This window comes from Neodiprion fabricii, chromosome 6 (assembly GCF_021155785.1).
Source record: "Neodiprion fabricii isolate iyNeoFabr1 chromosome 6, iyNeoFabr1.1, whole genome shotgun sequence".
Taxonomy (NCBI): Eukaryota; Metazoa; Arthropoda; class Insecta; order Hymenoptera; family Diprionidae; genus Neodiprion; species Neodiprion fabricii.
In genome coordinates this window covers 18807760-18834966 of record NC_060244.1, presented here as the reverse complement: position 1 = coordinate 18834966, position 27207 = coordinate 18807760, and the positions used below count along the sequence as shown (strand labels likewise).

Here is a 27207-nt window from a genome sequence, read left to right as displayed (position 1 = left end):
CAGAACTTGCATGATTTACCGTCCCAAAACAACGTCAAAAATACGTTTTGCCGCAGCGAACTGAACCGAGAGACCCGTTCACAACGACACGCAATTTCGACTGCGGGGTGTGTTGTTATAAACATGATGACAAATGTGACATGGGTTATCTTGGATATGAAACTATACTTATATAGAAGCAATTTGACTGGCTGGTATAAGTAAGCTAATTCGGTTTTCACGTAATCATTTAATTTATATTAAGTGAGGATCAAATAATAGTTTTCGTAGATACGTAAAATATAAATTCACTCGATTTTCACAAAACTAATATACAACAATTCATTGATAATAATATGCAACAATAAATATGATTTATTTTACCCCATGTGTAACATGTGTATACATATATTAGCTATACATACCTATACCTATAATTACATAGCGATGCAGAAATTCGAATTATTGTTAAGTTTTTTTAAAGAAAATAGTTATTGCGATCAAAAGAAGGTCGTTAACACACTTGTAGAAAATAATTTCAATTAATGTTATAAAAAAGTATATACTTATATTATGCTTTACTTATTTTTTTTAAATTTCATATTGTTAATAAAATTTTAGAGTAACTATAACGAAATTGACACAACTGATTCCTATAACAGAAGATGTAGATCTGCGAACGCAATATTATTTGCTTCACAGATCTTTGATGCTTGTATTTATTTATTAAACCATACTAAAATTCACTTAAACGTAATTTCTTATTTACCAAATACTTTCAATTCCTGACGCATGATCTTGCCAGCTGCGTTTCGCGGTATCGCATTTATGAATATCACACCACCTGCTAAGTTCTTGTAAGCAACAACCTGAGAAATAATAAAATTGTTGTAAATTATTGGTATCAATTTATATTCAACAGATTATATTATGTTTCTCAAATGTGTAACACCCGATTTTTTTCGACATCGTGAAACGATCTTGAATAGGAAATTAATACCATCTGATAATTTTTTCAATTGAAAAGAGAAAATTGATATAATTTCTTCAACATGACTGTTTTACATGAACGATCAAATAACACAAGGCTGCAGCTGTTACTTTGTGATCGCATACAAAAATGAGAAATATAGCGAGATCCTATGATGCAACAATATGCTCTATTCTTAACCTTAGGCTTTAGGTAGTTAGAGATAGATTCTTCGGTCAAGTCCGCATTTGGCTGTTTTACCACAAAAGCTCTGGGTAATTCTCCCGCAAGTGTGTCTGGAATACCAATGACTGCTACATCTACTACTCCAGGCATTTCTAAGATTATAGACTCTAGTTCCGTCGGCGACACCTTAAAAGACAAAATAAAATGAGATTAGTTTTAGATGAAATCACGGCAAAACTAAATGAAAATTTCTGATTAACATAGTTTGAATCACGGTCTCAAATGTAGAATTAAAAAGAAAATAAGCAATAAAAACCACACTTGATACATTTAATGAGCTACTCGATGTAAGAGGCAAAGAAAAGTGTCAGGAAGTATATTCCCTGAAAAGTGTGAAGATGAGTGATTGTTGGAATAAAAATTGAAGAATTTCGCAATTGTTGTAATTATATTGATAATTTTCAGAAAATATTTTTGTATTATTCACACAGGTGACATATCCTTTCAAGGAGATTACATAAAATTTTGAGTGTTATATTATTTGGTGACCTATTTGAATTTTAAATGGTTCGCTGTTTCGTGTCACGTAACACGACGCATGCGTAGAAATCCAGTTGCGAAATCAAAGTCAGAGGTTACGGTAAGATTGATTTTAACGATGAAGCAGTACCTCAATGAATACGTATGTAAGTTCTTTAAATATTAAAGTTATTCAATATCCGACGTGAATCTGAAAGAAAAAACAATCCAGCCGGTGATTTCATAAGTACGAAGGTGAAAGTGGCGACAATGCAATTTTCATCATTTCACACCGAGGAGTTGGCTGCCCTGGATATTCTGTCTCTGTGTTTGGTCCCCGGTGTTTGCGTTTTTCGTTGTTGGTGATATTTTTCGGTGAATATTGTCCTCACGTTGGAAAATATCCAAGGAAAAAAAAAAAAACTAACTGAATTTCGAGTGTCTCAGACTCGAAATCCGGCGTAAAAGGGACATGGAGAACCCGGAGGAGGTGCTGCAAGCACTAGATGAATTTCAAAAGCTACGACCTGCTGACATTCCAAAGGAACTTGAAGAGTATCTGTCTTGGGTAGCGAAAACAGGAGACCCTGTCTATCAGTGGCCTCTGATAAAAGCTCTCTTCCGAGAAAAGCTCCTACGAGTAATGACTGAGTTCTATGAGAGTTGCCCGACCTTAGAACTGGCACCCTGTCCAAACGTTGAGCAGTTCAACTACGATATGATGAAAAGTGCTCTCCTCGATCGACTTGAATCATTCTCCAATGCTCCCTTTACAGTGCAAAGAATTTGTGAGCTCCTAACTGCCCCACGCAAAGAGTACAACAGGGTAGATAAATTCATGCGAGCTATTGAAAAGAACATATTAGTTGTATCGACAAGAGAACCAGGGCCAGCGGCCAGACGAAGCGAGAATGGCGATGGTATGGTAAATGGGTCTACGGAGGACAACGGAAGTAGGTCACCTTACGATATGGACCTGTGGGCACGGGCTTGTACCTTGGCGACCACAGTCACCGTTCAAACAGTAGAAACGCATTCGACGATAGTCAATATACATCACCTTCCAACAAACATTATACCCGCGACTGAATTAACTATTGTAAAAAGTAGCCCAGTTTCTGTCGAAGCCTTCACACCGTACGGAGCCGATTCTGAGCTATGCGATTCTGAGATAACTGCAAAAGGCCAGGATCTACCTTCAACTTTCACCCCATCGACATCCGAAATTGCTAACATTGCAAATTTGACATCACAGATTCAACCGCAAGACCTCAATTCCACATCAGGGATCCAAAATTTATCCAATATGGTCCCCGAACCTTCTAATATAGTTGGAGATGTACCGGAAGCAATTATGAACGAAGATACCAACTCTCAGCCTAGCCTCGATATGGAGAATAATGAAAACGAGGCGTTTGAGTCAACTAAAACACTGCAGACTACATTCCAGTCCAGCGACTTCATCTCTCACGGCATCAAACCGCAGAAATTTTATTCTGAAGAAGCTAAATCAGTTGAAAAAACTATCGTCCAAGCTGAATCCATAAGAAATGATCTAGAACCATTGATAGAGCTAACTCAAAAACCTGCGGAAGATAATACAGATGTTGCTAAAGTCACTCCAGAAATTGTATCTTCTGGAGAAAACGGGGAGCCAGCTATACCAGCAACAGTAATCACTGCCGATTCAATTGAAATGACTGAAAATATCGATGAAGCAACTAATGCTGAAACAATCGATAAAACCACAGAGAAAATCAAAGAAAGTAATGATATGATTCAAAGGAATATCAGTGGCGATGATCAGATGCGAGTAAAAGAATGTGTTACGTCAGATAATGATAACAATGTGCAGCTTAAAAGCGAAACTGAAAGTGCTTTACTAGATATAAATATTGAAAAAGACAGCGTTAGTTGTGCCAAAATAAGTCTGAGCGAGAAAGAAGCTGAAGTTACGTTACCACCAGTAACACCAGAACCTATAATCCCCTGTACCGTTGAAACTAGAGAAAATGTTACACAGAATATCACAATATCCAAAGAAACGGAAATTACAACGGATTCTAAGGAATTAAACGTATTGGCCAAGGAAACTGAACAAATTATGGAAGAAACCCTACCTACTACAGAAGGCAGTAAACGAACCGATGAATTTGAGGAGAGTACAGAATGCCTAGCAGAAAAGGAAAAAATATCTGACTGTGTACTACAGCCGCAAACATTGACCACAATTAAAGAAACTAGCGACGAGAATGATACAAAAATCACAAAATCTATTGTTCCTGATCCATTGCCAATAGTAGAAGAGCCCAAAGAGGAAGTATCTGTTCCAGACTTAGAAACTAAACAACTGATAGTCGACGTTACTAATGAAGAACACAACACTGCAGTGAATACAGCTTCGTCACCAGGTGAAAAAGAGAAAGAATTGATCGATACTTTCAAAACAGAAGATGCTTTAAAGGCGAATCCAGACGCTACAGATGCTCAATCAGGTCAAGCATTCTTAATAGAGAAGCCCTCATCAGTCGTCACTAATTCAGCTTTAGTTCAAGGTGTTGCACCAGTTGAGTCGATGGAAGTCGACATTGCCGAAGGCAACCAGACTGTTCAGCAAGATGAGCCAATGGAGCAAGAAGTCAGTGATTTGGATAAAAGTTAATGAAAAGTAGAGTAAAACATTTGTATTATTCTATAGGATTACTCTGATTTTGTTGAGAAAAAATATCACAATTTAATTTACTAGAAAGCAGGACGTTTTTTTTTAATTAGTAATTTTTTATAAAACTAAATATTGCCTCGTCACGAAAAACTCATAAACACACAAATGATTGAACAATATGAATCAAAATCTTTCACTATTTAAGGAATGTTCACGTGGAAATATCATTTTGATTCTAAACAACTGGGAGAAGGGAGCCTTTAAAACACATTGTATTTGATCAAACTTAATACATTTGGGAAACTCCTGGGGGAATAATGCATTCCTTTGCTCCTTCTTCTGACTCGTTTACATACTGAAAAATGCTTATTCCTTGGAATTTACTCAGAATGACCTTTAAGATCTCAGCTTTTTACAGAAAATGTGGTAAGAAGCTTTTTTTCGAAAATTAAAAATCTTTTGGGTAGCAGGAAAAACCTTGAAATATAAATACTTACTTCAAAGGTTCTAAGGTGTTCGTCAATTTTATAATCTTTGATATCAAAGCTAAGGTTTGTATATCATGTATTCTAATGCTAGTGAGCAATATCGTAAGAATGATATTGTGAACTGCATTGATAATTAATCAGTGAAAAAAATGAGTCCAATTTTTGAAAGCATAAGGTCGTTTAGCATATTTATAAGCTAGTATTTAAAGTAACTTTTTAACTGTAGACGCAAGGCTATCAAAATGGATTGTCTGAGAGTAAATCATTTCTTAACTTATGTAATCGTAACAAATGGTTATGTCACATGAATAACTTAATATAGCGTGTACATTATTTTATAAAATACATAAAGATTATTGTGAGAAAATCATTCTCCGGTTTAATTCAACCACCTTGCAAGAATAATCTATTTTTATAATAAATAAAATCTCGGGATTCAGCGACTCCTGACAAAAGATATCCCTGTATGAACTCACCTTTCTGAATAGAATATCAATTTGGAGTGTTTATGCCTAATTTTTTATTTTCATGGGTAAAAGATTATTACTTTTTAAAAACTACTTCAGTGTATTTCAAAGCTTCTTTTAAATCGTTGGCACAATATTTCAAAAGAATATTCAATTTGATCTTTGAGTCACAATAATTACTAAAAACTATTTTACTGAATTTTTTAGTTCTTACCTGGTTTCCCTTCACCTTGATGAGCTCTTTAGTTCTGTCAACAATAAAAAAATATTCAGCATCATCATAGTAAGCAACATCTCCTGTGTGTAGCCATCCCTCTTCGTCGATAGTTTCGTCTGTTGCTTTAGGATTATTGAAGTATCCTTTCATAAGTTGCGGACCCTTAATTAGGAGTTCGCCTGACTTGTAAGGTACTGTGATATCTTGACCATTAGTTTGATCTACAAGCCTTGCGGATGTTGATGGTAACAGGCGACCGCAACTACCAGCTTTGCTCTGCTCTATCCGAAATGGTGTGAGCATAGTGACGGGACTGGTTTCTGTCATCCCGTATCCTACGACAGATATATGAAACATCATAAATAATTATCGTATGTGAATATTTAACACATATGCATGCACGAATATGTTTGGTAGTTATAAACACTTCAGTTGTATCAACCTTGATTGATCACACAGTCATCGCGATTCAATTTTTCAGTAAACTTGTCTATCAAATTTTTCGTTGCGGGCGCAGCACCAGATAGTACTCTTTTCACACTTGACAAATGATCCGCTGTAATTTCTGGATGAGATGCCAAGAACAGCAACAACGACGGAACAACGAACAGTGTGTCTGGCTTATACTTGATCAGACAGCTTAAGTAATCTTCAGGAGTAAATCGAGGTATAGTTATAAGATGCTCCCCTCTGTACAGTGATATGTTCATGATAGTATTGAAACCATAAATATGGAAGAATGGTAAGACTGTGAAAACGGTTTTCTGCGGTCCTTCAAATGCTGGCAAGTCATTGAAATCATGGTGACTGCATTGCACAATGTTTGCCACAAGGTTCTGATGTGTCAGCATCACCCCTTTCGGTGGTCCAGTTGTGCCAGAGCTGTATGGCAGGACAGCTATGTCCGATGGGTTTACTTTTGGAAGATCAACTTCATCGTTATCCATTAAGAGAGCCTGCATGCTCAGAACACTGCAATTTGTAATCAAAGTGGGTGGTATAACAGGATCGATTCAGAGATGACAGTACCACATCACTATAATGCACATACTTTTTACCAGGATCAGGCTCTCCGCCAATATTTATAGTTTGCGTATAATTTGGCAATTTTTTTGATATCTGCAAAGCAGTCTCAAGGAGAAGCGGTATCGTTACAATAGATTTCACTCCTACACTTTGAAATTGTCGTGTAATTTCTTCTTCCGTGTACAATGGATTCGCAAACGTTACTGTTAATCCAGCTGACATTGCTGAATGAATGGCAATTACATATTCTGGGATATTAGGTAGGATCAAACCAATTCGGTCACCGGGTTTTAAACCGACTTGTCCTATGAGTGCTGCTGCTCCTCGTTCTATTAGCATTCTTGTCATACCAAATGTATACGATCGTCCTGAGACTCCACATGTCTATTCAACAAATAATAGTAATAAACCTATTAAGTCGATGTTGCAATCTTTTCCTTCGATTTGACATAACACGCTGTGTTGAAAATGGATATGTATTAAGAAAAGATTGAAGGATTTATATTATTGTATGTATCACGTTGTGAACTTTGACATTCATGAACCTTATCTCTAGCGTATCACTTATCTCTGTTGAATGCTAAATTGGGCCAGCTAATTAGCTATTTAAACCGTTTGCAAGCTGTTTATGGACAAATATGTCTACGAACTTCAACTGGTTCTATTTTGCACCAGTTTGAAAATCCTAAATTGTATTGAAGTTGAATCATATCAGAAAATAGGACTTGGACAGTAAAGCACATTAGCCACCGTGCTGTGAAAATTGCATTAATTTTGTAAAATTGTGTTGAAGTTAGTAGTAAGATATTATTAATAATAAACTCATACCACTGCTGGTGACTCTGCACGGTGATCTTTTTGCGATAAGACTAAACTAGTGACACTTTGATTCGGTATACTTATATCCTCATAAGTACTCTTCACAACACTAGACGCTGTCCCATAATTCTTATTTTTTGGAACATTATGGGTTGTAAAAATGTTCTTAATTATGTGATTTAATGTACTTAGATTCCGGTAAGGCGTCACACGTAATAGAGACATTTCAAAATTAAGTTGTAATGTAAAATTTATGCGTGCAATCAGATACGTGAAGAGTTATTGTGAAAAATAGTGATATAAGTTTGGTTCTAATTATTACACATAATTATTTGTTCAGTAATTCAAAATAAATAAAAAATTCCGATTTGTTATAAATTAAAAAAAAAAATCAGTGTTAACTTTATTGGTATATAGTGAATTTATCTTGTTTAATAATAATCGATGCGATAAATGCACTCCCGTAAAGTATTGAATTATAGAATGAAACACAATTACAATTCAGAAAATGTCTTAGGACTGTAATTAGAACGATATTAAGACGAGTTGAATATTCATTGACAGACTGCTAGTTTGGACTTCACTGAAGAAAATTTCCTTTACATCTATAGGCATATGTAGGGTCAAAGAATCATATAAAATATTAAAAATCTCTCCGTATGGGTATCACAAGTCTAAGATCTTTGGCACTTCAATACAGACACACAAGTCCAAAGTATCATTTGTGGAATGTTGTAATGATTAGGACAATCAACTAAACTTATTCAAAGAAAAGGTCATAAATATAGCTAAACACATCGAACGCAAATATTATACAAGTAAAGTAGAAGATTATGTGACTTTTGTTTTAAATAGTGCACACTGAAGTTCTTTTCGAATAGTTTTGCAGCAGTTTTATTTTCAAGTTGTGTATGTAGCGAGTCCAAATGTATTTCTTATTCTCATTATAATTAAGAAAACCTAATACGAGAAAACTGCAAATATAATTTACATAAAGAGAATTGAAATGTACATTTTTATGTACGCGCAATGCTCTAAATAGAAGAACAAGGAACTTGTTTATAATATTGTCAATGTTCTCTTGGTAATGTAACCACCTACTTCGTAAGGTGCCTTTGTGGGGCTTCATAAAACGGGAACACAATCATAGTAGGACAATTTCATCTGATCAATGTGGAGTCAATTGCATGGTTGTCAAAATGCCTGCGACACAATCATGGAAAATGGTAAAGTAGTAAGAAAGTAATTGCTGACAAAACAGTATTAAATAAAATATAGTATATTGCACATTTTTTTTGCCTCATGAATACACAGGTGCGAATTGTGTGCTTTTCGGATTATTTACATTTTTTTTTCTTATTACAATTCATAATATAATTCAAACAAGCTAATAAAATTTACATCACCGACTAATTAACAAACTTGTATAAATATAACTAAATTAATTTTTCTAAAGCCATGTCAATAGATATTACCTACAGATTGAATTTTACAGTTAGATTTCATGAAATTCAGCGGCATGAAAATTTTGTTCCTTCATCATCTTAAGTGAATGTTTGATGCTTCACTAAGTTTCTGAATAATCCATTCTCAATAGTCATTAGGTGATCGTAATTGCCTATCTCAACAACTCGGCCATGGTCAAGGACTGCTATTTTGTCAGAATTTTTTATGGTACTCAATCGATGAGCTATTGTCAAGACTGTTCTACCCTGTGTAGCACGTTCTAATGCTTCCTGAACCAAGCGTTCATTTTGAGCGTCCAATGCGCTAGTGGCTTCATCCAGAATCAAAATTTTTGGGTTCTGTAAATGATAATTATTTTATGGTTTATATTTTTAGGTTCTTTTTGTACGATATACGACCTAGTCATTGATCAGCAGAGTTAAAAAAAAGTAAATGAAGTTAGTGAATGCTGTTTCTTCTAAAAGTGAAAAATAATATACTTAGACCCTTATGCATGTGACATTTTTACGAATAATTAAGATTTCGATGACAACAAAGTTAACATGAAAGGTATGTAATCTACAAGCATAGGTATATACCTTGATTAGCGCTCGTGCAATCGCAATCCTTTGACGTTGTCCGCCACTCAACGTCACTCCTCGTTCACCAACAATGGTATCTAATCCATCTTTCATTCCTTGTGTGAATTCCAGTATATTTGCCTGGCTCGCAGCATCCATAACTTCTGTTTCAGTCGAATTTGCAGCCCCGTATGTAATATTTTCTCGTATACTGGAACTGAATAACGTTGGCTCTTGAGACACGTATCCAATTTGAGATTTCACCCAGGTTGGATCTAGTTCTTTTAGATCCTCTCCATCCAAAAGTATTTTACCCCTATTTGGATCATACAATCGCAGTAGTAAAGCAGCTATTGTTGATTTTCCAGAACCTGACGGCCCAACAATGGCAGTTATGGAACATTTTTCGACTTCCAGGGTTAAATCACTCAATATTTGGGATTCCAATCTTGTAGGATAAGAAAAAGTGACATTGTCGAAGATAACATTGCCACTTAGTTTTTGAGGCAACACTCTTCCGCCATGAATTGAAATTTTTGGCTCACGCTCGATCAATTCAAACAATCTGGTGCTTGCTCCGAGGGCTTTATTCAGCTCAGAATAAAAGTTTGATAAGCCTCCCAAAGACAAACCAATGTAGGCTGCGTAAAGCAAAAATGCACTCAGATTGCCAACGGTTAATGATGAATCGGATACCATTCCTCCACCATAGTACAAGACTGAAAGTATTATGGCGTTACCAGAGAGACCGGTCATTCCGAAAAATACACCTTTATAAAAACTTTCTTTGTAGCACAACTTCAACAGATCATCCAATTTGATACTGTATTTTTTAATCTCATTCACCTCCTGAGCAAACGCTTTGACTGTCCGTATGTTACTAATTCTCTCTTCAGCGATCACGTTTAAACTAGCCAGGCTGTCCTGCACCTGTCTTGATATCTTCTTTACAAATCGTCCATACATTATAGCCAAACCAACGACTGGGGGAACTGTCGATAAACCAACTAGCGCCAATTCTGGAGACATGTAGACCATCATGGATACGCCAGCAATGGTCATTATACTCGATCGAAGCCCATCTGAGATGTTCGTTGTAACTGCTGAGCTAACGAGCTGCGCATCGCCTAACAATATGTAAGTTTGTCAAAAGGAGTAACAAATATGGAAATGCAAAAGTCACATCGAAAAAAGATGATACGAATTATCTCGACTGTTATTTTATTGTATTTTGGAATTCAAAATCAGAGTACTTTCGCAGAGCTCAGATATAAATCTGTGATGTGCCTCGAAACGAATCTGTGTAAGTAATCTTCACTAATTATGAAAGTCAAATTACCGCTCAATCGCCCAACAAGTTCGCCAGTGCTTCGTTTGTCGAACATAGCTGTTTCTTGACTAACTATTGCTGTGAAAACCTTTTTCCTCAGAGATTGGGTTATCCTGTGCCCAGTAGTGGACATCAGATAAACTCTCCCAAAGTTACAAACTCCTCCAATTAGAAATACACCCAATAAAGTCAAGCTGAGTTTGTTCAAATTCTCTTTCATTTTCTTTTTATCAGCTGCATACATCAAGTCAATTATTTTTCCTAAGCAAAACGGTACAGCCATTGTTACCGTCGATGACACAATTAGTAAACCGATTGCTCCCAAAAGTCTGAATTTCTCTGGTTCGGCCAAATTCAAGAGCCTCTTTAATTCGGACTTTCTTAAATTTTTCTTCGTCGCTGTTTTCATTTGAGATCTGACAGTACCTGTTCCAAGAGCATTTGCAGTTTCTCGTTTAAATATTGTGAGAATGCATTTTTTCTTCTGTAATAACTTTGTTTGTAGATGGCTGTGAAAGCAACATTTTCGATACCAATTCAGATACAGATAGTTGGATTTTCTCAGTACGTTTCGATTGCAAATTATCTTGTTCAATAGAATCATTTTTGTCTATGATATTTGCTTTCTTCTTCGGCAGTAGCTCAGTATCGTGCTAGTCACTGATAACCTAAAAATTTCTGAAGCGGTTTGTTTTTCACCGACTTTACGTTACGGGAAAAAAATGTGAGAATTGTAAATCATTGCCAGGCAATTATAAGTTTCAATCTGATGCAAATTGTATTCAATTCGAATTACATTCGGCGTGAAACTTTCAACGGTATGCAACACCTAGCAGTCGACACATTTTTCTACCTTAACTCGGTAAGTTCAGACAAGTGCAAGCTGAAGTTATCGTGTAGACCTGCGCACTCATGGTTCAGCCGCGCGGAGGTTAAACTCATTTCAGAGCCCGATTAAGCCCCCGATGTGCTTGGTAATATCGATAGATATCAATAGTATTGGTCGATCATAATTATTTACCAAGGTAAGAAGGTGATAAAAACATTGTGTAAATTTTGATTCATAGAAAGGTAAGTGATAAAAAAAATTGCCATTCAGTTCAAATACATGATTTCATATAAATGTAATCGTATTATAACTTTATTTCATTTAGCTTTTATTCGATCACTCATGATGTATAAGAAATGGATGCATGGTGCGGTGTTATGCTTCTATGTATCACTTTAAATCAATTTTTAAATCTACAATAATGAACGACGGCTGAAAGAAAAGGAAGGTTTTCGATAATAATTAAACCCTTTCCTTCTCGGAGTCGATTATTCCGATATCATCGATATTTAAGTACAGCGTGTAGACGCAACAAAGTAAGCTTGTTGTTTAGACGACAGAGTTAAGCCTGGCGTGTAGACCAGGTACCAGGGACTTCAGCACTCACAGATATGATGGAATTCTTGGATTCACTGACAAGTCATTTTCGAATGTCATATAAAAAAGCAATATCGATTTATGTGTCTAACGTTTGAATTATTACTTAATGTAATTAATGAAAAATAAATTAATATTTTTATCTAACTTTGAAAGATATTTTGATTTAATATAGATTATCATAAAACTTTTTCACTATTAAGATTACATACGGAAATTATCGAACCTTATTTTCACATACACTCTTTTAAACAATTACAAGACAATCGATGCATCGATTAGGTTTGGCCGAGTGGTTGTCCTTACGCTGGATTCTCCGTCTCTCTCACTCTGCATTTGATTGGCTGAGAGGAAACGTATCGGCCGACCAGGTTGCACGGCATAATTGCTCCATCTCACTCCTCCGCCACCCTTTCTGTAGACGCGAGGCTACCTCCAGTAGCATATGCTCTAGCTCTTACGTGATTGGCTGCATGACGTCAGGGTCAGATATCGTCTACCGAAAAATCGGTCTATGTAATGTGTTAAACCCATGGTTTAACCCAACCAATATGTCAGAGACGATGTTATTTTATGTATCATTTGTCTGGAACAAATGTTGAAACAGTAATTGCTGATTTTATACAATCTCTGTGCCGGCTATCGGACGAAAGTATTCAAGTATGGACATACGCGGAATCGAAGTCACGAATCAATTGAGAGTAAGTGAAATTACCTTTCTTACCTAAAATTGTGAACCAAATATACACGACTATATGTAATTTGTTTATCATTACAATACTATACTATATTACAATAGTAAACATTCAATATTGAAGACAATTAATACTGTCTAAAAAATGATTTATTATTGATAAACACACTATGATTATCCCTCAAAAAATTTCTACACTTTCAAATATGTGTATTACAGCCCTATAACTTACGTTCTTTCGTTTAAAAACTCGTATTATATTGTATTGTATTGTATTGTTTTATATTGTAATGTATTATATTGTATGAAAATATTTCACATTTACGTTCATAAATTAATAAGACAATTACCGATGTTTAGAGCGCTATTCGTGCCAAGCTTCTGGAACTTGGGGTACGATATGATGAGGAACTACCTGATTATATCTTAGTTATGGTCGTGAACAAGAAGACCCGCCAACAGATGTACGAGGACCTATGTCTATTCTTGGAAGAAAATACCTTACCGTTTGTAGACTGGCTTCATGATCAAGTATTGAAAAAGCTGCAAAAAGTAACAGTTGCAAAAAAAAAATCCTCACGAGATTTGGTACCAACTGTAATCGTCAAGCAGGAAGAAGAGCGAAAAAAGAAGAAATCATGCCCCACATCATTTTTGGAAGATCAAACTACGGACACCATAGATAAAATATCTAAAGTGACAAAGTTGCAAAAAAAAGTTGAGAAATCTATGAAACCTAGTGTCATTGATCAAACCTTGCACTCAGACGTCACACAAGATTCGCCAAACTCACTCAAAAAAATTGCTTCAGAAAGTAAATTGGGAAGCTCATTAAACGTACAAATTATCGATTCTTCTCATGAACAAAAAGACGGTGATTCGCCTACTTTAATAAAAGGAACAACAAGAGTGAATCATGATAAAAGTATTCAACTTTTTAAACCATTCACTCCGGTAGAGCATGTCTCAAAGTCCTCGATTGAGGCGCAAATCGATGTCAAAATATCTGAAATATCGTCAAAAAATTTTAGAAAAAATTCTGTTGACAGTGTAACTAACAAACTTGAACTGACCAGTAGTGTAGCTGCAAAACCTTTAGAAAAAGATGAAAATGACAAAGCGTCCGATGATGATAGTCGAAAGAAAGTGAAGTCTAGTGTGAATAAGCCAAGAATAACTTCGGTAGTTACTGTGAAAAATCGACTTGAATTTCCAATGTCGAAAAATAAATTTGAAAATCATAAGAATAGACCAAGCTTTGAGAGTCGGTATAGGCAACCTGTGAGAGGTGCTGATAGGCACGAATTTGAAGGAAGCAGAAGAAGTGACTTTTCCAGTGGTAGAAATACCAGAAGTGAAGATTACCTTCGAAGAAATATTGGTAAAAACCATGACTTTGAATCCAGAAATCATGATTCTGATAAAATTGTTGATATCAAAAGCCGTCTGGGAAATGTCAGGGATGATAGGTCGAGCAAGAGTTTAGAATTGAAGGATAAATCTTGTTTAAATCGGGGAGTAAAGAATGTCGACAAGTTGTCAAATTCAATCAAAGATAGACTAGGATCTGGAAACAGCATCAAGATTCGAGAGAGTTCATTGAACAGGAGAAAAGATTTATTAGATGAACAGAGAAATGCCAAGTTTGGAGAAAAGGAGAGATTAGTTTCAAACTCAAATCTGAGTGTAAAAAACCGTCTTGGTCCAGTGAGAAGTATTTTCAAGTTACCTGATGTGAAAAGACGCTTCAATCTATCAAACAAAGTATTGCCGAGCAGCGAGGATGAGGATTGCCTGAATTTACGCACTGATGATGATACAGATGATGATACTGAATCAGTGGCCCCTGTTGGGCCAATAAAATCAAGAATAATAGCCGTCAAGAGGACTGCGATTGAAAACAGTGATAGAAAACGACCTAAAATAATGAAAGATGGTCAAACAGTTGGAACAGCTGGTAAAGAACTTAAGAGTGATGACGATGATGATGAAAGAGATATAGAGGATGGTAAAATTGCAAGTAAAGTGATTGTCACACCCAGACCATTGAAGCCACTACCACCGCTTCAAAGGCGGGCAACGCAATCTTTGTTACTAAGAGCTGTTGCGGAGGCCAACCAGTCAGTTGTTACACGAAAGAATCCCGAACCAGTTTTAATGGTAAGTATTAATAATAGAAAATAGATTGTTGACTGAGCGATCATCAGTGATTTAAATGACCCAAGGAAATTTTAAATAATCTGACATTATTTTTACAAGCACTCCGCATATTTAATGAGTTGTAATCTCAATGAAAAAATTGCACTCATTTTATGTGTTATCATTATTTATAAATTTTACGATTTTGTTATGTACTTTGTAGAATTAGATAAACTGGTAGAAGTTAAACGAATTCCAAATCTATTTGTATGGAACGGATCTAAATTATTTAATCACTTATAAAACTAATAATTGTAACTTAAAAATAAATAATGTAAGCCAAAGTTGTTGTTTTTCTCACTTATCATAGTCCTTGTAAGAGTTAATATGGTAATTCGAATAAACACTGACTAGTTACTATCATAAAATATGTATTTATCTCGAAAGATCAACGCAACGTTCACACAGAATCTTATAGGTAAATAACATTGCACTGCCCATATTTTATGTTTTGAAACAACGTGACACATTATAAAGTCTAACGACACTCCAACGAAAAAAACTCCATCTCTTCCTAATCTTTAGATCGCATGTAGCAATAAAATCTGTAAAACTCTTCAAGTTTTTCATTGTATGTCTAATTATTTCAATCAGAATTTATGATGCAAATTTTGACAATTTCATGCTTATCAAACCTAATGACATTAACACTATAGTGTGCTTTGAGGTTCCGATAAATAAAGTTACAAAAAATAATTATGTCTTAACAGGAGAAAATAACGGCAGCAAAACGTCCGATAGCAAGTGGAATGCGAGAGGGCCAAAATTTGTCTGTGCGCTTGAACTCTAGCAAAAGACTTGTCATGGAAAAAATTCAAGTTGAATTAACTACCGGTGAATCTGATATCGACAACCCAGAACCTTGTAAGTAAATTAATCAAACAATCAACTATACATTTTTCTCCAGAATTAGGAAATCAACTATAATGAAATATTACTAAAGTTACATGGATAATATAACATGTTCACTTTACCATACATAATTAGATGTGCCACAGCCAGTGACGGATGAACACATGGGCGTAGTCATGTCTTTGTTCCAAAGAAGCAATGATTCTCAAAAATTCTTGGTCACGTTAAATGGGTACAACAACAATGTGTCAAAAGAAAAGGGTGCTTCAGATGAGGATGAACGTCTGGAGATGGAGGTAATTGGTTCCATCGGAAGTGGAACAGAAACGCCTATGAATTAATGAAATACGTCTAATTACAAGTAATCAATTAATTGAATGTAGTTGAGTAACTATTAGGCAATCAAAACAACTGAAACCCTATTCTCTCATTCTCTTCTCATTCTTTTTAAGCTTGATGAAGACGATGATTTTATACTTACCAATGAGAGTCCCGAAGAATATACAGAAAGCAAAACAGCTGCAAATGGTCTTCAATCAACATACGTGGAATCTGTTTATAGTGATAAAGACAAGACACAAACTGAAAAAATCGGTGAAAATCATAACGATAATAATGCTGAACTTGAAGAGAGTTTATCAAGGAAAAAAAGAAAGTTGAGTCCTATTGTGTACACAAGATCGAGATCTTCTAGTCCTCTTGATGCAAAATCCAGTAGTGCTCTACAAGTACCTGTCAAGTGTACGTATATTTATGATAAAACGAGTGCAGTTGTCAGCAATTTGTATTTAGTTTGATACTCAGATTATTGATTACTAAAAACCTTTTCATTCATTTGTACATCGATTATCATTATGTGATTAGCTTGTAGATAAAATAAGGGTCACAGATTCCATAGTTATTATCAGGTATTGAGTGCAGTGGCTGAAAGCACAGTTTCGACTTTTAAGAACAATAAACAATTATTGATAATACTTGAATTTCAGCTCTGAACAAACACGTAGCTGCTGACCCTTCGAAATCAAATACAATCGACAAATCTAAAGAAAAGTGTCGGTATTGGCCAAATTGCACTTTGGGGATCAAATGCATATATTACCATCCAACTATTCTATGCAGGTAGATATACTTATAATTTTTGTCCAACCTTTTTTTTTAAATATAAATTCTTGGCAAGATTGTTATTTATATTTAACGAATACTTCGATGCTTCCTTTGTGAAATAAGGATTACGCTGTAATATGTTATTCACTTTGCAGTGCATTTCCTGCTTGCAAATTTGGCGATAAATGTTTGTACAAGCATCCAAAATGCAAGTTTGGATTGTCTTGTACAAAATTAGGATGCGTCTACACTCATCCACCGCGACAATGCAAATATCATCCGTATTGCACGAATCCTGCGTGCACCTATACACATCCGTTGCCTCAAATACAGCATGTTGAAGGTATTACTCACAGAGCTAAGTTCACATGGCGTAAACACGAATAAGTTATTTATAGGGTAATTCTTTCAAATTGCTGCATTACATTAAATTGAATAATCGATCACAGAGCTGTGCGGATTTTAATAAGTCTCTATTTACTCCCTTACAACTTGAAAATTACATCAATTGACTATAATGGTGCAAAAAACAAATTACCAATCCTCACTGGCTAAAAATAAACGATTAAAATGTTTTAAACTATTTCAAATCTTAATACCTAATATTTTGCCCAGATATTTCCATCAGCCTTTTTTCTGTTTTAAAATATGAATTCAGAATATTGTATATTGTACTTATTGATGTTTACTTTTTAACGTAAGATGACAGTATTTAAAATTGTAATTCGGATCTGCGTGGTCAGGTATATTCATGAGCCACTGGAAAATATGTATATTATGCCACTATCTTTACCCAGAAAAAACTCCATGTACGGGTAGTTGTGATTTTCTGAAAAAATAGTGATTTATTGGTATTTGCACATTTTGTCAAGCAAATGATTGTTACTGTGAAAGTTCCGTAGAAATATGATATTCAATCGAATGAAGTTATTTCATATTTATATTGTATCATATATAACATACTTGGATGAATAAAAAACTTCATTGATAGACTGTGAAAAGTAAATTATAGAACTTGATGAGATAAACCTTTTAACCCACATAATGTTCAATTACTTTTGAATATATTTAATACATTGGCATTAGAGTATAATTATCGGACTACCATAACAAAATATGTCCCGCCCTGATTAGATATGTAGAAAAACGATTAGAATGTTTGTGAGGAATGCAATAAAATTTCGAGTAGTTTCAGATATATACAAATTTGAGTTGAATGTTGTAATAATGCATAATTCAATTCATTCTTGAATCTGTTTCTGCCTATTGGAAAAAACCGTTACTATTATATATAATATTCATTGCTGAAGTATCTTTCGTGATAGTGGATTAGAGCGAACTTGTACATATGTATAGTTATATAACATTCACACTAGTAATTCTAAAAAATAGTATTCATTAATTCAGGTACATATAATGTTGACAATTGTATAGGATTAATTTCTTGTTATAGAGAGCTATTATATCATTGACACGCCGAGTTTGTACATATTAGAATAAACGTTTCATTCTCCAGATATCGAGATATCTGCTGGTAAATATTAACCATTTTTATTTAACTTTAAACTTATTTGTTGTATACATTACCTGCTTCTATCTACATGTAGTTTCCTAGTTGAACTCCAAATTTGTAAATTAAATCATGATAGTATACTTGGCCTGGACGAAGAATTGAACATGGAAAGTGTTTCTGCAAAAAAAATGTTTGGAATGTTACAATTAGAATGATCCGATAGCTGTACTAGAATGAAAACTTCCAATACAATCCTACTATGTCTCGAAAACTATGTTTTTTTTTGAGTTTCACGTAGTGCAAAGTGGTATGACTGAAATAACCACGACAAACATTTTTTTTTTCTTTAAATAAGTGTCGTGAAGTTAAAACATTCAGGCCTATGGATTAATAATTACATGGTTTATAGCGTTGGGATAGTTTTGTGGCTGTATGCAAAATGCTCCATGCTTTCTATACTCAGCATGTTTTTTTCCAGGAATAAACTCAAGTATTGGAGGTGGTTGGGATTCATAATCTTTAAATGTCTCTTCATCCCCATCTTCATCTCCCTCTCCAATAATTTCGTCGTAACAATCCTCTAGTTGCTCTGCTTCCACAGATTTCTCAATCTGTTCCTAATTAAGTATTTTTGTTCTTTTGGTGAAAGTTTTGTTTCATTATTTGTTTATCACTTACCTGTTTTTGTGGGCAAATATCGTACGATAATTGGATATCGGATGGCGTCTGAGGTGGCAGGCGGCCTCCCGTATAAAACTGTACCCCAGGTTGATCAGAGTATACTTCTAGTATTCTAAATACAGTTATACAATGATGTCGATAATTATTGTTACACTTAGTTATGGTATTTTCTTAATGAATTCCCTAGATGTTTACTCTTATGCGACGTTTAGAGATGCTGTTACCTCCCAGATGGTGGGTGGAGAGCCCGTGCAACAAATAAAGTTCCAGGTTGCCAGCTTCGTAATACACAAAAGTTATGATCGTAACCATCTCCGGGTGGTACCTGTGCACGAAGTAACAAATAATATTTGTCAAATGATTTATGCAATTTGTACATAGAAAATTTGTGAAATTCTGATTATACTAATGCAAAAGTATAGGAGGTGAAATTCATGTTTATGGTAGACATGGTCTATACCTAACATGTGACAACCCAAATTTAAGCAGAATTTATAAATAATTCGATTATTTTACTCTGCAAAGGAATGCGTATATAATGGTTTGGTAATTGAACTAATTATAGTCTAATCAGATGTATTACATTCATCGAGCAATTAATTTTACAAAATCCTTGTTACGTTGAAGATTTTACCTTGCTCAGACAGTCTCCTAAAATTTGAGGGATCCTGAGGTCCATCACAGTCCCACCTACTCCACGTATAGCACCTGTTGGGACTGGGTCTGTATAATCAGCAAAAGTCCATCGATCGCAATTTAAGGATATTCTGTGCTTGTTCAACTCCTTGACACCAGCAGCCTGATATTGAATGAAGTGGAAGAATAATTTGCAGACATCATGAAACCTCAATGATACTTACGTGTCCAGCCAAGTTGAAGTAGGATCCGTGTGACATATTGACGATTGTAGACTTGGACGTGATAGCCCGCATACTAATTTCCAATCTATTGTCAGGTGTCAGCTTGAACCGTACAGTTGCGAGCACATCCCCTGGATATCCTTCCTCCCCATCTTTGCTGAGGTACGTCATTACAACAGTACAACCATCGATATGTCCATCCCATACTTGTCGACCAAATCCGTTTAGCTAGGCAAAGGTACGTATGTTAAATTTATTATATAGAGAATTAGTTTGATGTATGCACTAAAAATGATGCGATTCTTGATGATCTAGCAGGGCTTGTCAATTACAAAGTCATTGTACGAAAATTTTCAATGATTAACTTACACCTCCATGCAAATGGTGCACATTGTTATCATTCTTTGATAACTGAAAATCTCTGTCCTTGATGGAAAACATGCCATCTTTTATGCGATTGGCACATCTACCAAGCACAGATCCAAAAAATAGATTCAAATTAGGATCCATGTAGCCTAAATTATGAGGAAAATTACGTTACAAAAAACATATAAGAAGAATATTTATAGTTAATGATCATTATGTTCGGAAAATATTTTATTCTTCTGATTTTACTGTCCAAATCATCAAAGCCCATCACTACGTCTGCTGATGATCCAAACTTGTCTGGACACGTTAGCGACACAATTGTAGCTCCCCAAGTAATAAGGACAACTTGCATGCGATTATTATTGGTCAATGTGTACGACTTGATTTTCACTGGCGCTAAACTCCCAACATCTTTACTTATTGAACCATATTCAGCATCTCCTGACGCCGACTGAAAGGACCCTAAAGATTTAGAAATATATTTCTGTAATGATCTAACAAATCTGGAAGAATTATTCAATATTTTATAATAATATCATCCACGTGATTAATTAACATACTTTTATGCTTTGAGCTTAACGTACCTTCAATAACCTTGTAAATAAAGAACTACGCATCTTAATCTTGTTAAATACACTTTTGAGTAATACTTGAATAATATTGATGCTGGTGAAATCAGTAGTTAAATTTCAAGTTTGTTAAAGAAAATCTTTTAATTGACCATTTCAAGTGTGTTGATCATGCATATTTGTAACCTTAAATTACTAATTGTTAATTCACCTGGGTAAATTTCACCAAATATTCCTTCGACAATTTGAGCATCACGGCAGCTGCAGGTCGTAGTCATTTTGGATACAATATTCTGACATAAAATTCGAGCAAAAACTAAAATTTGGTATAGCAAGCCGTTCCAAGTATTTCTTATAAAAAATGTCAAAATAGAAAATAAAAAACAACTTATATTTGTCGACCATTCCACGTTTGTCTTTTTTATTGTTTCCTTTGCCATGTATTATTTTCCGAAATTATACATAAATGTATGTGGATATGAAATAATATATATATATATAATAGATATCTTGCAATTAGGATAATAGCAGTCCTTATGAAGGTATCACTGGACATTTCAGTATCTAGTTGAGACATTTATTTTATTAAAAATACGTAATTCAGAAGTAACGGTTCTTCATTTATTGCATTATTCATCAATTGCATCACCTTACCCATTGTAACTGAACAATTAATTCAGTTATCGAAGCAAGTGATTTAGTTGAAATATAAAACTCACATATGATGTACAATATGAGATTGATTTTTATTTTTGAACAATTTCATTATATTAAAACGTGGAGTTAAATTAATGATTCAATCACAGTGTAGAAATGTTTTAGTGAAGACATAATGAGATAAAAACTTCAGATACTAATATACAGTACTTGATTGGTACTATTTGTGAGAGATTCTTTTACATGCATTAATTATAATTTATTCAGTGAGATATCGATAGACATGATCTGACATGATTACTTGATACGGAAATAGTTAAATAGCCAGAATAACATTTACTTTATAATATATTACTTCATATATATGTATATATATATTACATATGCGCGCGCGCGTGTGTATGTGTGTTTGTATGAGAGAGAGAGAGAGAGACAGAGTGAATTTCATTGATAAGACAAGGACTTAAAGGGTTCAAAAAAAAAGAGAGAGAGAGAGAGAACTTAAAATATGATGTAATTATATGTATATTGGATGATTCTACGCCTAGCGAGATATTCAGTGTTATTAGGTATTCAAGAGACTAGAATTTTACGATGGTGCTGAAAAAGATGGTCAACTTGGGTGTAAATTTGTACTCGCAACTCATAGATAATGTTAAATTTCCATAAGAAAAACGTTGAGAGTACGAATTTACACCAAAGTTGATGGTTGTTTTTATCTGTGAGGGTAATAAGAGATAAACTTGTAATTATTAAACAGAATCATATTGTATGACTGCTTAGCATTTACAAAAAAACAGATACTCCTAGGCATAGAATTTCTGATTAATTAATGAATGACGAAGATTTTTGAATATTGGTGGACATTGAAAGGGGCATGTCATCTTAATTTTAGATAAGCCAGATTATTTATATTACAATATAAAAATGGCATGATCATTTTTGATGCTGAAGAAATTATGAATTTGCTACAATTGATGTTTTTAATTATTTTTTTTTCTTGCACTGAGTTCATTATTCGTAAAAAAGACAATCATCAATTACTTGCTAAAATATCTTGAACGATTTAAGTACGACTTGGCTTAATTTCAACCTACAAATTTCAAGTGATGTTAATTTAGCTTATTTTTGGCATTCGTTATTTCTGATTTCTAGCGAGAACTATACATATTTACCTATTTTCTCATGGAGGGTAAGAAGAAAATTGATAAACTATTACGTAGCATTGCATACCAAACAGGCGATATTCGTTTTATATTGTGTGCGTGCTGAGGGTAAGAAACAATAAGATATAGTATTATTGCACGTTTCATAGTGAATTAATTATCTTTCTAAAAACGTTAGAATTTTTGACAATGAACGATATTTAATCAACGTAATTCAAATATGTAACAGAGTTATATTTATTTCTGAGAAGAATTCGGTGAATTCGAACACTTAAATGGCTAGTGAGAATCTTAAATTGATTTTCTATAAGTAACTAACACTGATAACTTGTCTTCAGCAAGCCGAAAATTCGATTTTTTTAACGTTTTTATAATCTTTATTTATGTAACAGCGAAAAGTGTAATTTGAATTAAGTGGTATTGTGATATTGTTAAAAATAGTTTTACGCATATCAATTTCTGTAATATAAAGAAATCGTAACCCCTGCAGTAACATACGTTAACAAGGGAGAAATGGTAACAAATTAAAGATTTATAGTGGTTTGGATTACTGTTTCAGCCGGCTTATGTCAAGTCCAACGCCAGCTATACAATTATAATATTAAGATGAATGGCACTTGACTAAAAGATAATTAATAAATAAAACTCTTAAAGATTTAATATAACGTCTGTAGCAAGTATTACAATAAGAATAATTCCTGATAACACAACTGAAATAATATGAACTTTTCTATACACCAGAACGAATTATTATAAAATTGCATGAGTTAATCGAGGTTAAATCGAACACATTGAGGTAAAATTGACATTGAAAATTTCAACTGGCTGAATTTTCTCTCATGTATTCTGTGGATAAAAAATGAAGCACTTAGATTTGTTGAAAAAATTTGGAAGTGGTATTTGATATTTTAGAGAGTTAATGAATTCTTTTACATTTCGAAATATAATCATGTAAGTGAGAGTGCGTACTCAGAACATAAGAAAAATTTGTTGACCACAAAAATTCAAGTATGATACACAAATTTTTTCACAAAAATGTGTGTGTTAATTTTTAAATTCACAGAATATATAAAAAAAATATTTAGGTCAAAATATGAATGTCTAAAAGGTGTGTGATTCGATCTGGATTGACTCATATGCTTATACAAATTTAGTACAACTTTCAGAAATGAAGCTGTCAAATATGCCTTTATCGTCAATATGATATTGGTAGACATCCAATGTAAGCGTTGACTGACAACTTGTAAATATTTGTTATCTCTTTTTCAGATTCATTCAGACACAAAAACTACAATAACTACCCATTAATCTAATTTTGTCTTAGCTAATTTATAAAACAACACTTTAAACGCAGTAAAAACGTTTTCATATGCAAAAAATAATGGGGTTTAATTCAATATGTGAATAGTTTGATGAGTTTCGTGGAAATCCAGCTTATTCATTTATATAAACGTTGAAAAGAAATAGATAAGATCGATAATATTAACGTGATTCAAATAAATTTTTCAGTTAATTCGACTTATGAGTTGCGCAGAACGAGCATAGCAATAAGAGATCCTGCCTCAATAAAGCTTGTCAATTTAAATAGAGGTAAGAGATAAATAATCTATTAGTAGACTCTTATAGTCATGTGACTCGTAAATAATTCTCTTATACACTGTGTCGATGAGCTACAAGATCGCGCAGTGTTGCAAGATGGACCCGCATGGTCTTCTGTTCACCTATATAATTTATGACGAATTTATTATTTATCTTATTCTTTTCATTCTTTCTTCAAATAAAGATGAAATTTCTTACGCTTTAAATATGCTCTTCCTTTTTCTTATTTATATGAATTTTTGATTCATTAGACATCGACAACCATCTTCTTGTGAATGTCCGTATTACCAACAACCTGAAAAACGTTTTAATTAGCAGAGGCATTTTCTTTTAATAATTGTATAAGCGAGAATGAATGGCATCATTTAAGGCGATAGTCTAGAGTTCATTTAGGGAGTCAAGTATCAGCTTTTATAGGGTGATGTGACTTGGTGAGCGATATTTGCATTATAAATCATTCCAAGATAGGGGCCGTCCATTAATCACGTGATCTTTTTTTAAGCATTTTTCAACTCCCCCTCCCCCTTGGTGATACGTGGTGAGGTTTAAGACTACCCCCCCCCCCCCCACCCAACATCACGTGTATTTTTAGTATCTAAAAAAAATCTAAAATTTTTCAGAATATCTTAGAATATTATCCTAAGTACAAATATAAAATATAATCTTATCTTATTCTGATATTAACACATTAACGACCGGTAGCCTATTAATAGGCTTGAGCGGCCGGTCGGACGTGCGTATACTGTTGAAACGCTAGCGGTCGGTAAAGTGTTAAGGACCATGATAAAAATGTCTAGATAGAAAGGTATATAAGGTATATAAGGTAAAGGTAATAATGAAAAAATAAATACACGTGATATCTTATTATACCCCCCCCCTTGTGACATTTCGTGATTTTTGTCAACCCCCCCCCCTTTCAAGCCTCACGTGATTAATGGACGGCCCCATAGTGGGTAATTTTTTGAAAGAAACAAAAAGTAAGTGTAGGTTGCATACAAAAAACCAGATATGGGGTTCAATCGGGGTTATGAGTACCAGATGCACAATACGTGATTTATTATATGATGGCAATCTTTAATTGCATAAAATGTCAATTTGTTTACGAAGAACCCGAAAAAAGTATCTGTGTCAGATTTACATTTGTAAACAATTAATTTGTACTTGCTAATTATATTAGAAGACACAGTTTTCATTATTGTTAAATGTTTCTCATCACTTGGTCCTTTATGCATAGATTGAATAAATTTTTGATATTTGTACAATATCAAAAAGAAAAATGTTATTCATACCGAACAAAACTCCTCGAAGCTGATTTTTCCATCTTCATCTTTGTCGGCGAACAAAATTGTCTTATCTACAATTTGCTGGAGCTGTGTATCCTTCAAATTATTTCCAACCATCATCTTTAAAACTTGGAACAACTCACCGTTGCTTATGTACCCATCATTGTCCATGTCATAGATTCGAAATGCGAATCTTAATTTACTCTCTTTGTCACCCTAAAATAAAAAAGATATGCATTGTATGTGAACACTTGTGTTGACTAATATCCATATAGTAAAGAAATAAATGTTTACACTTCATGTACATGTGCTTGGAGGTATCGTAATAAAATTGATCGATTGAACCTATCTGTGGGTTATAATAATAAACTTTACATACCTTGACGCTAAACTGCGAGACGCCTTGTATGAATTCCTTGAAATCTACTTCGCCATTACCATCGGCATCAAATATTTCAATTACACGTTGGACCAAAGGATTTTGTTGCAGTTCTGGTAGCGTCATAAATTCATCTATGCTCAATGCACCGCTATTGTCAAGATCCAATTTCCGAAAACGTTTACCAAGCCTCCTTAGTTCATCGGCATCAACTGTTATTCAGATTTGAGAAATAAATGTGGTTAAAAAGAAAAAACCAAAAAAACAAAAATGTAAAATAAATGTAACTAATCCACTAGAATATTAAAAATGTTTTATTCCAATACATAGAAGTCGTTTTATTAATCAATAATTTACAAAAAAAAATTATTAAAATATAAATTATTGCTGGTTTTGTTTGGTGAGTATTATTTTGCATGAATAAAAGTTCTCCGTACATACTTTGTAAGATGTATCAATGAGGTGGATTGCAAGATTAGTAACTGATAATCAAAGTTGAGGAAATAAAAACCCTACTCTATTATTAAACATACCAGTTATTAACCATGTCAAATTATTTTACAGTATACAATGATGTTAACTTTTTTTAAAGTAAACCGGTAGTAAATTAGTGTAGGACACAAGAATTTGGAATGAATAGAATAGAATAGTAATTTATGAGGTAAAGTAACAGATATAGTGTTGACATGTTTGCTGAATAAATCGTGAATTGGTATATAATAGATTTATTTAGTCAATCCATGAATAGCATTCAAATATATACGTACAGTTCGAGCATAACTCCATTGGCAGCGAACTTTCATTACCCTGAAAAAATGCATATTAAATCTTAATAACGTATTCCCTGGAAGAAGCTGAAAATAGCAGAAGCAGACAGCCACAGCAAGAATCCGTATTGATATTCATGCGAATGTAAAAATAGAAGGAAATTTAACACATTTGAATAATTATTCGATATGAAAACATTGAGGGATTACTATTTGTTTATATTTACCATGATTAATTAGCTATTCCCGTCTTTATATGGCAAGAAAATTACTGGAAATGTCAAACGCAAATCTTGATGATCACTACGGCATTGATCATGTAAGTTGCGTGATAAGACGTGCTCTCCATGTCCAGAGTCACGATTTTAGTTCAACGCATTGTCGTCAAAATGGCGCCAT

At 34.0% G+C, this 27207-nt stretch overlaps 6 protein-coding genes across 7 annotated transcripts; 2 read left to right on the top strand and 4 right to left on the bottom strand.

Moving 5' to 3' along the window:
- Positions 1–716: 716 nt before the first annotated feature.
- Positions 717–7702, bottom strand: LOC124184440 (4-coumarate--CoA ligase 2-like). Its single transcript, XM_046574139.1, has 6 exons — positions 7343–7702; positions 6540–6898; positions 5931–6460; positions 5486–5823; positions 1151–1321; positions 717–848 (listed from the first exon to the last, which is right to left on the bottom strand). Exons 1-6 carry the CDS (start codon positions 7556–7558, stop codon positions 741–743), a joined length of 1722 nt encoding a protein of 573 aa, XP_046430095.1. The 5' UTR covers positions 7559–7702; the 3' UTR covers positions 717–740.
- On the top strand, positions 1992–5165 carry LOC124184435 (serine/threonine-protein phosphatase 4 regulatory subunit 2). The gene has a single exon (XM_046574128.1). It carries the CDS (start codon positions 2127–2129, stop codon positions 4314–4316), a length of 2190 nt encoding a protein of 729 aa, XP_046430084.1. The 5' UTR covers positions 1992–2126; the 3' UTR covers positions 4317–5165.
- A 341-nt stretch (positions 7703–8043) lies between the features above and the next one.
- On the bottom strand, positions 8044–11735 carry LOC124184437 (ATP-binding cassette sub-family B member 10, mitochondrial). Its single transcript, XM_046574131.1, has 3 exons — positions 10700–11735; positions 9379–10487; positions 8044–9138 (listed from the first exon to the last, which is right to left on the bottom strand). The coding sequence occupies exons 1-3, from the start codon at positions 11292–11294 to the stop codon at positions 8878–8880; spliced, it is 1965 nt and encodes a 654-aa protein (XP_046430087.1). The 5' UTR covers positions 11295–11735; the 3' UTR covers positions 8044–8877.
- Positions 11736–12630: 895 nt separating this feature from the next.
- On the top strand, positions 12631–17971 carry LOC124184433 (zinc finger CCCH domain-containing protein 14). The gene is made up of 7 exons (XM_046574126.1): positions 12631–12817; positions 13171–14970; positions 15720–15873; positions 15997–16157; positions 16314–16602; positions 16848–16980; positions 17121–17971. The coding sequence occupies exons 1-7, from the start codon at positions 12779–12781 to the stop codon at positions 17350–17352; spliced, it is 2808 nt and encodes a 935-aa protein (XP_046430082.1). The 5' UTR covers positions 12631–12778; the 3' UTR covers positions 17353–17971.
- Positions 17972–18557: 586 nt separating this feature from the next.
- LOC124184441 (galactose mutarotase-like) lies at positions 18558–21397 on the bottom strand. The gene is made up of 9 exons (XM_046574140.1): positions 21169–21397; positions 20635–20850; positions 20389–20534; positions 20020–20247; positions 19794–19958; positions 19384–19484; positions 19157–19271; positions 18877–19095; positions 18558–18655 (listed from the first exon to the last, which is right to left on the bottom strand). Exons 1-9 carry the CDS (start codon positions 21395–21397, stop codon positions 18563–18565), a joined length of 1512 nt encoding a protein of 503 aa, XP_046430096.1. The 3' UTR covers positions 18558–18562.
- A 159-nt stretch (positions 21398–21556) lies between these two features.
- Positions 21557–27183, bottom strand: LOC124184446 (calcineurin subunit B type 2). Of its 2 annotated transcripts, XM_046574147.1 has the most exons (6): positions 27036–27183; positions 26809–26848; positions 26042–26253; positions 25669–25878; positions 24578–24674; positions 21557–24501 (listed from the first exon to the last, which is right to left on the bottom strand). In XM_046574147.1, exons 1-5 carry the CDS (start codon positions 27036–27038, stop codon positions 24627–24629), a joined length of 513 nt encoding a protein of 170 aa, XP_046430103.1. In that variant the 5' UTR covers positions 27039–27183; the 3' UTR covers positions 21557–24501; positions 24578–24626. The 2 variants fall into 2 exon arrangements, with proteins under 2 accessions (XP_046430103.1, XP_046430102.1); XM_046574146.1 differs by having other exon boundaries at positions 21557–24674.
- Positions 27184–27207: the final 24 nt, after the last annotated feature.